Here is a 12,465-nt window from a genome sequence, read left to right on the forward strand (position 1 = left end):
CCAATTTTAGACACAGACAACACAAGTTTCCTTCATTTTATTGTTTTTTTTTAAACAAATCAAGTAATGACGCATACCTTTGGTTCGGTCTTACTTATTAGCTCAAAAGTTCATGCGTCTTGATTCATTTTTTTTTTCTTTTTCTACTTGTGCAGAAGAAATAAAAATGGTTCTGCGTTCGCTCGAAATCATCCGTGGACTACAAGATCTTCAAACCACCTTGCTATCGAGAACTCTACGAGGGAGGATGGCCAGAGTAGAGAAACTATTTCTTTGTTCAAGAGACACACGCACATTACTCTGGTTTCGTTATCTCGATCTGAATTTACACAACTAACTCGGTCTACAAATTTTATACGTGATTTCGGTAACAAGTTATTATTAGCTTCAACGCTACATGCAACGTTGAAAAAGCATTAAAAGGATAACACAAATTACAAATAGTGATCGAACTTACAACTTTAGTCACAACAAGGATTCTATTCAAGGTGTCACCATATCTTCATATCTAGGTAAAGACCCGGGTTCGATTCCCGGAAGAAGCTCATGTGTTTCGAATTTCACGTTAATCAGTAGGTCCCATATAGCATTGCTGCTGAAAGGGACGTTAAACTCAAAATCAACTCAACCTATCTAGAAGAAGGGCGAAACAAAATTCATTAATGCTACCAGCTAACACATATTTATACTCCATTTTTGTTCTCATAAAATAATATTTCTATCTGTCAATAAATAAACGTAATAATATTATTACGTTCATATGTAAACCTAAAAGGAATCTGACATAAAATATATCTCCTCTGTTCCTATCAATAGCTTCGACTGTGTGTCTTTTTCTTTCTTTCTTTTGTCATTCTAATAATAATAATAATAATAATAATAATAATAATAATAATAATAATAATAATAATAATAATAATAATAATAAATGGACACTTTTTTCCTCAGAAACTTGCGACTTTAAGGTCTACGGTGTAAAGCTCTGCCGACGACAACACATTGGACATTGTTTATAAAAAGACCGAAAAATATTATTAGCTAACTTATTGTCTACAGTTTGAGCTGTAATATTTCTTCGCGGTGATGTGAATACAAAAATTAAATGTTGTGTTTGTACACAATTTCCTTTTCTCGAATGACTGGATAATTTAAAAAAAACTTCCATTGTTGTAAAGAAAATAAAAAGTATGTCTTCAGGGGGGAATCGTTCTGAGAACCACGTGAACTTGAGGCCACGGTGTTACCGATTACACCATCAAGACCTGCTTGCAAGGAAAGCGCTACATTGAGTGATTTGTCGCAAGAGTCAAAGCACATTACATCGTACTGTATTTTCTCCTTGTTTCGTTTTTATTGCGTTCACTCTGTTTTTCGTAGAATGCACGAAAAAGCAAATACATTTTTCGCCACGATGCCCAGGAATACTGTTTCAACTGATGAGCAAATAGGAAGCTACTGGCGAAATGATATGTATTTTGTTTTCATAGCAGCAAACGGCAAGATACTATCCTGCGGAAAACATGTATAAACTTTCTTGACAGAGAATACATCCTACGTGGAAATCCTTTAGGACGTCCCATACAGGACGTCCATGAACGTCTACTCATTATCCCGATAATCCCTGAAACTAAATGGGATCTTCTAGGGATCTCATGTATTATGTGGGTTTGGATTTGGGGCATTGATCAAACGTCGGAAATGGCTGATCAAATATGATTAAAGAAAGATATAACGACCGACGTTGTCAAATGTTTAATCCGCTGGATGTGAGTGACTACCTACCAACTCGCCGGGTTCATATCTAGGTAAGAGAAGTCAATGCAATATTGAAAATGTTTGATCAAATCTGATCAAACATTTATGTATCGATTGGCAAGGAAATAATAGACATTAAGAAGAGGAACTGACGTGATGGCTGATATGCACCAGTTACGTTAGTTGAGACTGAATTCTTTTGACGAAATACGACAAGAGACAGGTCACTTCCAAAAGAAAAAGAAAATACTCTTCCTAGACAAGACAGCTTCCTCATGACATTTTTCAGACGTGAATGTACCAAATTCTGTCTCGGCGGCAATACTAGATTCAATACTTCACATCATACGTTTGACCTTCGTTTGTTGAGATTTATTCACAATTTGCAGCTTTTGATCGGTCTTATTGACAGAAATATATACCGGTTTTAATAAAGTGGCTTAAGAACATGTTACACTGGAAAAAAATTGCATATGGCGTACGTAAAATCGTATGTTACATTTGTAAATCCTGTAGTTTTTAGACTCAACGTACAGCAAACGTATAACTGAAAACGCATGTTTTACAATACTTTCTGTATAAGTGCTCCATCTGTACGTACTTTCCGTATAAAACAATATAGGCGGTCAGGATCTCACAAACAAATGGACGTATATAACATATAGCTGACGAAGGTAACATACACATATGTATGTAATATAAAGAAGACTGTTAGATACCAGACATGCTGCAACGGTATGATGTAACATCTAACGACAGTGTCAATGTAGCATACGGATAACATATGCTGCGTACTGATTTCTGTAGTAAGCAAGAGGATTCTGTATATTTGTACAATATACCGCTGTCCTGAGAACGGGTATTTCTCAGTGAATTTCTATGAATAGTTTGATCAGACTCATTCGATTGGCACCTAAATAAAAGATACAAAGTATTTATTTCTTTAGATGTATTCAATGATTTCCAACGTTCCAACGTATAAAAAAATTAATAGACAGATATATAGGCTGCCTTCAGAAAAGAGCTAAGTACATCTCAGCTATTTTCCCTCCTGTTAAGATAAATTCGTCAATTCTCAATGTCAATCGTTTGATCATTGTTTGATCAGATTGGTTAATGGTTTTCAGCGATTCATCGTCTGGTTTTATAGATATATACCCTCCCTTTTCTAACTTTTATATTTATATTTGGAAATTATTGATAAAACCTGCTGAAACGAAGATCAAACGATTAGCAAACGATTAGAAATTTCGAATCTAACAAGAAGAGGTGCTGGCGTGTACTTGCTTCCCCTACTAACTGTAGCCTATGTTAATGTTAGTAGAGCTGATCAAACGTTAAAAATTGTTGATCATACGTAATCAAACGATGATTAAACTACTTGCATAATAAAGAGTCGAATATTGCAAAAATGAAATGAAATCTTTAAGTTTTACGTCGCACGGTTATGCTGGTTAGGCTAAAGTAGACGGTGATGATAAGAAATCAATAAAATGGTGGAATGAAGAAAGTGGGAGGAAACGGGAGAACCCCGAGAAAACCCACGAGCACGGCGTTTGTCCACCACAAAGTCCACATGGCGCGAGCTGGGTCGAACCAGGGATCCGTAGCACCGGGGGTGAACGCTTTACCACTGAGCCACCGGGGCTAGCACCCTCTTTTCTAACCTCTGTAGGTTTGTTAGTAAGGTTGATCAAACGTTGGAAATTATTGATCAAACCTGATCAAACGAAAATCAAACTATTGGCATCGAGAAATGTTGAATCTGACTTGAAGGGGGGCTAATTTCACGCTAGTCCCACTCGAAATATAGCTTATATTTATTTTAGTAAAACTGATCAAACATTAAAAATTGTTGATCATACTTGATCAAACGAAGATCAAACGATTGTTATCGAGAAATTTCGATTCTGACGTGAAGATTTGGTCTAGCGTGTAGTTAGCTCCCGTACAAAAATAGCTGATATAAGATATAATAAACATCAGAAATTGTTGATCATACCTGATCAGACGATAATCTATCGATTCACATGAAAATAATTTTAAATCCACCGTAACGAGGGACGTAAGTCACATTTTAATGTATAGTACTATAATAAAGAAATCAGAATATTTTTTTGAAAGTGTTTATTAATAGGTATATCATCAGTAAAAAAAATAATAACTGTTGTATTTTACAACATTATTATTACATTTTAGTATAAAATTTCCCAAATTGTTTCCAAAACTGCCCTTCGAATACCCTCTATATACAATGATAAAAATAACGTTAATCCATTAATTCTAGATGAGTTGAGACTCGTTCAAAGTGGTCGCATTTCCTGAGCCATAGAGAGGCGTGTCACCTGAAAAAAGTTTTAAAAATCTTACCACACATGTTCTTCTAAAATAAGAACTTACAAGTAACTACTAAATAAAATCATAAAGCTATTAGTCTTGTTCTTTGTAGAAGCAAAAGACTTTTCTTTGGATCAAAAGAAACAATATATATATATGAATCAAAAAATTTCTTGTACGTCTTATATCTGATGAACTACATATAGTGTAACCAAAACCAAACCATCACTTAACTTACTATGATGTGCTTATTCCAAAGAAAATATGAAAACTCGATTTAGGGGCCGATCAAAAAAAATTGTGGCCCCTGATCCAAAAACGAACAAAATATTTCAATTAATAATTTTCTTGTATGCCTTATATCTGGAGAATTACAAATAGTGTAGACAGACTCAAACTATCACTTAACTGAGGATAATGTGCTTATTCCGTAGAAAATACAAAAACTCGCTTCAGCGACCGTTCAAAAATTGTGTGGCCCCTGATCCAGAAACTAATTATTGGCCAGAATTGCAATGTTTTGATGCATATTTTGATAATTCCTAAAATTATTGTTAATTCAATATTTTCATCATCCTACATTTCACCAATTTCAATTCCGGCTAACACTAGTGATTGTTAACCTTGATTTTTTTAAATACTGAAACATATCTTTTTGAATCGGATGGAAGGTGGTTAAGTCAAATCCACATAATTGACTGGTTTGAAACCCCAAGCTGTGTGGAATGCAGGAACACGGCTCTCATGCAGGAATACGGCATACTGCCTTCCTTTCCTCTTTCCACACCAGCCATGAAATAACGCGATTTCAATATCAAAAAGTTTGACGTATGTTTGTTATGGAAACCTGAAGTTTCGTTGCAAATAATAAAGTACAAAACTACAACAAACTCTATATTTATGATACTTTGGCGTGAGATACCCGGGTTCGATTCCCGGCAGGAGCTCATGTGGTTCCGATTCTACGTTAATCAGTATATCCCGTCTCATATAGCCTCGCTGCTGAAAGGGACGTTAAACTCAAAATCAACATCAATCAATATCATTTCCGTCCCACAAAATCAAGAAAATTAGAATTAATCTCTCGTCAATACTTTTCACTACCCCTGCAAAAAATGATAATATACTTAAGACATTAATTTGTTGCAATGAAAGAATGATTCTAAACTTTTAATGAAAATTTTACGATGTATTGAGGTCTATACATTCTCTTTATGCTAAATCGGTGGTCTACACATTCTTTTTATGACCACCTGGAAGAATACTTCTAACACGCGCGAATTACAGTCATATACACTTATTAAAAGTAACTTATTCAGTATCAGTCAGTATCATATTCAATAGTTTCGCAATTCACAGCAATATCCATTGATTATAAATGGACAAATTACTGCAAATATTGATACTTATTAAGCTTCTTGAAGACAAAAAATGTTCTTCAAGTTTAATTTTTATACAGGTAACCAAGAAAGTTCTGTCCCTTTTTCACTCACCACCTACGAACATCAATATCTCACCTAAGATGTACCTGGATCATAAGAAATAGTTCCCATCAGCAACGAAGACCTGCCAACGTTCTGGAAGGCCATGGAATCCATTGCAGTAGAACTTGGTGGGTAGTGAAACGAAGAATGTATCAAGTACATTTTGCACCTCTACTAGGGATTTGAACTTGCGTCTTCTAAGGTGATTATCCAAGGAATGGTACAGGTGATAATCGGAGGTGCAATGTCCAGGGAGTATGGCGGGTGCAATAGTGTTTTCCAAGGCGTAGAATGGTGTCCCGGATCATCCTAGCCACGAGGGCCTTATTAGTGCCCTGTAACAGGATAATCCCTTTGCGATTCAAAAGTGTTGATGACTTCTTCTTGAACACGGCTCAACTGCTGACAGTACAGAGTTGCATTGATGCTCTAAGCAGCTGGTAGCAGTTCCCGGTGCACGATGTAGCAAGCAGTTCACCAAACACACAAGACGACCTTCTTATCGTGTAGTGCTGCTTTCGTCTGTTTTGGAAACGGTTCATGGGATGCTAACCAATGATGATGGAGCTTCGTACAGGATCCACTTTTCATTACATGTCAACACCTTGTCCTTCCTCAGACGAGACAGCAAAGAAACATAAGTGTCTGCTCGCGTTGCCTTCTGGCGCAGAGTCAAGTCATGTGGGACCCATCGGCCCAACTTGTAATGCTTCCCAAGTTGATGGAGATGCTGCCGAATGCATTCTCCACTCACAGTGTATTGTAATCGCAGTTCCTCACTTGTCCGGCCGCTGTTCGAATCAATTGTTGCCTGAAGATCATTTTGCTTTGTACATGTGTTACTCTTCCGGCACGTGTGCATCTTCGAATGTTTCGTCAGCATCCTTAAACTTGTTAAACCACCGCTGCATTGTCCGCGTAGTCACTATACCCTCACCAATGGTCTGGCATTTCTTCCGCCTCGCTGGAGTGGCGTTTGACCCCAGTTTGAACTCGTATAGCATACATGCCCATATAACGCTCTGTGGAGGTCCCATGTTCTCTCTATCCTTACACAAGTTCACGGTGTAACTGAAGAGCTACAACCAGGTGGTATGCTGGATATACCCGCAACAACAACTGACCTTCACCTTATCTCCATTTGCATTGAACACATGGTGTGATGGCCAATGGAACACGGACCTCCACAAAAACTGACAGAACTTTCTTGGTTACCTTTAAGAAAGTAGAGCAGCAGATAAAAATGCATGATTTACGGAATATTAAACTTATGTTCTCTATATTAATGTAGGAAAAACATTCCCACGTGTCACTGCAGGTAATGTTTTCCTTTCTTCGCTTTGTGCTTTGGTATAGAATCTGTCTGAAGTCAAAGTCTTCGATGTAAATCAAACTCCTCGTACGGGCATCGTACTGAACAACTTCCACCTCGTTTTTCTCCATTCTAGATCACTCGACAAAAAATGCTGAAAATGTTCTAGTTATTTTAATTGAAAAGTGTATATAGTAAATGTCATGTCTCTAACCTGAAGAAATTCTGAGACATGAATCTCTTATTATAATAATATCACCCCTCATCTTCCATTACACGTTGAAGATCTAATAAATCATTCTTCCTTAATGGTAACTTACGGCAAACCTCCTATGAACTGTTCAAATTTCAAGTTTCTGTTGTAAGTAGTTTGGTCTAGGTACTAATTAGTCTGTCACTCAGTCAATCAGAACTCTTTTTATTGTATAAATATATTAATAATTTGTCTGCTAAAGAATTGAATAAAACTCATAGTTAATACACCGTAGGTTCGTCAATAGTTGCACCATTTTACATTTATATCTATTGGAATATGATATAATTAATATGTAAGCAATTTAGTTCATTTAGGTTTGTGATAAAGTTTTAGGAGGACGGAAACTTATTTTTTAATATGGCCCGCAAAATTATCATTATATCGCTGTCACATAGGTAGAAGTCAATTTCTTACGCTTCTAACGAAGGGAAGAAAACTTCGCCTAATACTCCAATTCTTGTTCGTCGGAATTACGAAGGACGTATTATTCAATCTGCTATAAGCCACCAGAGGAAAAGCACATAAGATAACAAAACGAAAATTGGGTGTCGCACATCTTCTATAGAAAAAGACAGACCTCTGTCCAGTAAGCAAATACGTCTATGGTATGTCTAAGTTTACCCTTGATTTCCCTTGATAGATTTAAGTTTAAAGATTCTCTCTGTGTATAGCTTTGTCAAGTGTGAATTTCAAGTCATGCTTCAAATCTAAATAGTCTTTATGTTTAAACCTGTAAACACTCAAACCAGATATAGAACTGAAGGCTGTGCAAACACACGCGCACATTAGACTTAATCTTAATAGACTCTTTCTATGAATGGCTTTGCCAACGGTAAATTTTGAGCCATCCTGGACAGGTGTGTCAATTCAAAGGAATTCTAACATTAGCCTTATATTACGAAGTAATGGCAAGTCCGCTACAAGGTTACAATCGAGGAACTAGCAAATTTGTTAAAGTCTTGGTTAGGTCTGCAGCTATGTAAATACAAACTTGTGCAATCTACAGTCTTGAAGGCTTGAGTAAGACTATTAAAAGTATGGAATGCTATTAGAGTGTTTTTCAATCGTTGTAGAGTAGAGACTATGAAACCGTATCGAGTGCAATCAAATCGTCCGTCAAGAGTGAACTATATTGAGGCAATTCGATCTCTCCAGGCGGAAGAGATCAATAGAGAAGCCATCGATCACCCAATGATAAACAATTATAACGGGAAGTTGAAAAGTGATTGCTGAATGCACAAGGGTACAGAGAATATAATGAAAACATTACTGATCTACCGATGAGAGAAGACAAGCGTGTATATATGTGGCGTGTAATATGAATGCGTGAACATGTGGTTATTGAAAATGGTAAAATAACATTTCTGAGCAATCAAATCGTCCGTCAAGAGTGAACTATATTGAGGCAATTCGATCTCTCCAGGCGGAAGAGATCAATAGAGAAGCCATCGATCACCCAATGATAAACAATTATAACGGGAAGTTGAAAAGTGATTGCTGAATGCACAAGGGTACAGAGAATATAATGAAAACATTACTGATCTACCGATGAGAGAAGACAAGCGTGTATATATGTGGCGTGTAATATGAATGCGTGAACATGTGGTTATTGAAAATGGTAAAATAACATTTCTGAGCTGTCTGGTCTAGAAATTTCAGGGAAATCAGAAGTTTCCTGAAGAAATCAAATTACATCATGTGTTAACCCTTTGCAGACGCTTAATTATATACTCGATATTGAATCACGCTTACTACTCTACAATGATTGAACATCAGAGCATGTCTTTTGGTATTGAGGATGAGCGAGCCCAATGAGCACATTTAACTTAGTTACGTTTCATCGCTTCACGTGCTTCTCTTCTGCAGGTTAAGAGAAAAAGGCAATCGTTGATAATTAGATAAGTTTTATTTTTTTTTAGTTTGAAGACATAAAATTTTAATTTTTATCGATTTGGATTCCTCAAGACTCGTCATTGATGACGTGAGTCGCAAAATGAAATCTGCAGTCGGGTTGAAATATAAAACACTACAGATCACGACCAGCATTGCGTTAAGGTAAAAACGATTGTGCCCAGAACATGTAAAGTGAACCACCGAAAACTGAAAATTTGTAATAGGCCTATAATCCGAGAAATAACTTTCACTTTATTTAAGACAATAGGCGACGTTTATGTATTGCTTACGCTCAAAGAAGCTTATGTTCCGGATTGCATCCTCCCTAAAGGGAATATACAACGATATTGTATATTTGTAACACTTCCATTTTTTGTAATTTTAATTATTGTGGGCAAAAAGTGTTGCTTAAAACTGCATAGACTGTGATGACGAAGAAGAGAAAGATATAGAAAAAATATGTTGATAATGTTGATAATATATTATTTTTAACCGTTGTTACTGTAATAACAGATTCGTCGTTTTCCGGGGTTGCTATGACAACCAGTAGTTGTTGATGTTGATTGATTGTGATACTAAGGAAGAATATAAATAATGAAAGCCGACGCTGTCTAAAATCACTATGCATTATTTCAAAGTAGTAAGTGATTGATTATGTTGTGTGATTCTATTGTATGTGATATTCTATAGGCACTATATTAGCGAACTGGGAAAAGTAACGATTATATTTCAGAAGTTATCGTTACATATAAATGGTGTTATTCCCCCAAGGATTTTGAGACTTGTTAGAAGTTCAGAGTAAACAGTCTTATATTTGTTGATCACCACTGATTACATTTTATTAAGGAACAAGAGAAAAATATATCGCAATGCAAAAATGAATATTCACTGTGACGAAGGCACCAATAGTGGAATTGAAGATGTCCATTCGTCAACGAATATGACTGAGCTTATAATACAGTTAGGAGAACAGTTGAATGCTAAAATGGAACAAGTTACGCAAGAGAAAATCTCAACAACGAACAAATTGCGCAGCAATTGATGCTAAAATCGGACAAATAACACAGCAGTGGAATAACAACAAGCAACAAGTAGATTCCAGGATGGAACAATTGATACAACGTTCAGATATCAAGATTGAAGAAATATCCAAACAAATTGATACCGAACTGGAACTAACCGATAATAGAATAGAACAGATTATTCACTTTTGCGATAGTGCAAAGTTCCGTCGAAGCAGTAGAAACCAGATTCAACACCATCAGAACAGATAATGAAGTTGCAAGAAGTGCAAAACATAAAGGAAAGATTGGGGACAGCAGATAGATCTATTGACCCACATGACTTGTGTAGACCAAAATGCCGATGGAACCAGAATACATGAGGAGGGCAGTATTTCACCCGAATCTTATTACGAAGAAGAAGGCGAGGCTTCCAGTCCTGGAAACCAAGAAAGAAGATTAAGACAGAAAACTGACAATCACGACAAATTTAGAAATACAAGGTATTCGAGTACACATTTTAAAATTAGTGAAATTAAGTCGTTGACCAAATTTAGTCGTAAGTCCGAGGATATCCCGGCCAGTATATTTTTAGAAAAATTCGAACAAGAATGTGAATTGATCGGCGTAGGTGAACATAGTTTCCTTAACATTTTAACACAAGTTTTGTTGTCACCCTATTCGGCATGGTTTAACGCTGTTAAAAGTAATTTACGTACCTAATCACATTTCAAAATTGCTCTGTTACCCAATTTTGAAAATGACTTTTTGATGGCAAATCGGGAGGCGCTTATTAGAAATAGACATTATGATCCTAAAGTAGATAAAAATTTCACTGATTTTGAAATCACGACATATATTGAATTGAAATTGATCAATCCTTATCAACCTGAATCACGTGTTATCGCGTCAATACGAATGTTGTTACCTTTTAGGCTACAGCAAATCTTAATATCGTCCCAGTGTATTCATTTTAATCATTTACTTGCAATAGTTCAAAATTTTGAAAGTCAGACGAAGTTGCAAAGTAATTCTAAACTAAGTCAAGAAAATCACTTACCTATTCGCAATATTAATGTTAAGGAAAATCGTAATTAAAATGTAAAAGGTAATTCTGAATGTTCTCGTACCGGTAATATAACAACCTAATTGTAACGGAAATATGACGGAATCTAATTTTAGAAGGAACAGAAATGGTAATTCTAGAACTTTTAGCAATAATGGAGATAATCGATCTAATTATCTACGTAATCCTAGGTTCCGCACTAATAACATAGAGGGCAGAAATTTCCAAAATAGGAACCGAAGATCTGGTGAAGTAAATAACATACAAGACTGTACTCAAGATAGTGCTATTCAATGCAACCTAATCGAATCTTTTGATAATGTAACTTGGGCTAAAGTTATGGCGTCCATCAAAACATATTCAATTAGTTTCTGTTTTGTTTCATTTTGAATATTGTTGCGATTTCTTTGTAATTCGCTCTTCTTCTATGTTATAAGCAATCACATGTTTACTTACAACGATATTGTGTATTAATCAGAGTTTTGCTAATTATGCCCCAAATGGAAGAATTAGGTAATGATGCATTTCCAACATATTAATTATTTTGTCAACAAGCCTTAATGTTGTCGAATCAAACAATCTGTTGTAGGACCTGAATAATTATCAAACTGGTCACATTTTGAATATGGCCTCCCTATCTATGATTTGATAGAATTAAAATAAAATGAGTTTTGCAATGAATATAAAAATAATATTGAGATGAAATGAAATTAATATAAATATGTACTATAATTTATATATATACGAGGGCTATTCGAAAACTAAGGTAACTATTGTATATGTGAAATGTCGGTCTAGGATAATTTCTTTAATTGTGGACAATTTAAGAAGTCTTGTTATATTGTATATTTGTACGATATTGTATATTTGTAACACTTCCATTTTTTGTAATTTTAATTATTGTGGGCAAAAGGTGTTGCTTAAAACTTCATAGACTGTGATGACGAAGAAGAGAAAGATATGGAAAAATAAGTTGATAATGTTGATAATATATGATTTTTAACCGTTGTTACTGTAATAACAGATTCGTCGTGTTTCAGGGTTGCTATGACAACGAGTAGTGGTTGATGTTGATTGATTATGATACTAAGAAAGAATATAGATAATGAAAGCCGACGCTGTCTAAAATCACTGTGTATTATTTCAAAGTAGTAAGTGATTGATTATGTTGTGTGATTCTATTGTACGTGAAATTCTATAGGCATTATATTATCGAACTGAGAAACGTAACGATTATATTTCAGAAGTTATCGTTACAAATACGGCAATGGTTTTGTGAGCTATGAGCTGGAATATTTTCATATTCTGCGAATTCGGTGCTTACGCTCACTGCATGTGTAGCTTTCGGTAATTATGTAGAT

At 35.5% G+C, this 12,465-nt stretch overlaps 2 protein-coding genes across 3 annotated transcripts in view; both read right to left on the minus strand.

Moving 5' to 3' along the window:
- LOC145680809 (uncharacterized) overlaps positions 1-12,465 on the minus strand; it is a 708,231-nt gene that overhangs the window by 484,021 nt on the left and 211,745 nt on the right. The gene's annotated exons all lie outside the window — the stretch shown is intronic.
- The window catches only part of LOC145680811 (uncharacterized), a 107,191-nt gene continuing 98,582 nt past the window's right edge, over positions 3,857-12,465 (minus strand). Inside the window, exon 9 of one of the 2 annotated variants that reach the window (XM_081751885.1) lies at positions 3,857-4,100. In XM_081751885.1, coding sequence (XP_081608011.1) covers positions 4,039-4,100 — 62 coding nt within the window. In that variant the 3' untranslated portion in view covers positions 3,857-4,038. The remainder of the gene's footprint in view (positions 4,101-12,465) is intronic. The other variant, XM_081751884.1, reaches the window with a different exon arrangement.

The sequence above is a fragment of the Thermobia domestica genome, chromosome 3 (genome assembly GCF_964235325.1).
Source record: "Thermobia domestica chromosome 3, izTheDome1.hap1.1, whole genome shotgun sequence".
NCBI classification, from domain to species: Eukaryota; Metazoa; Arthropoda; class Insecta; order Zygentoma; family Lepismatidae; genus Thermobia; species Thermobia domestica.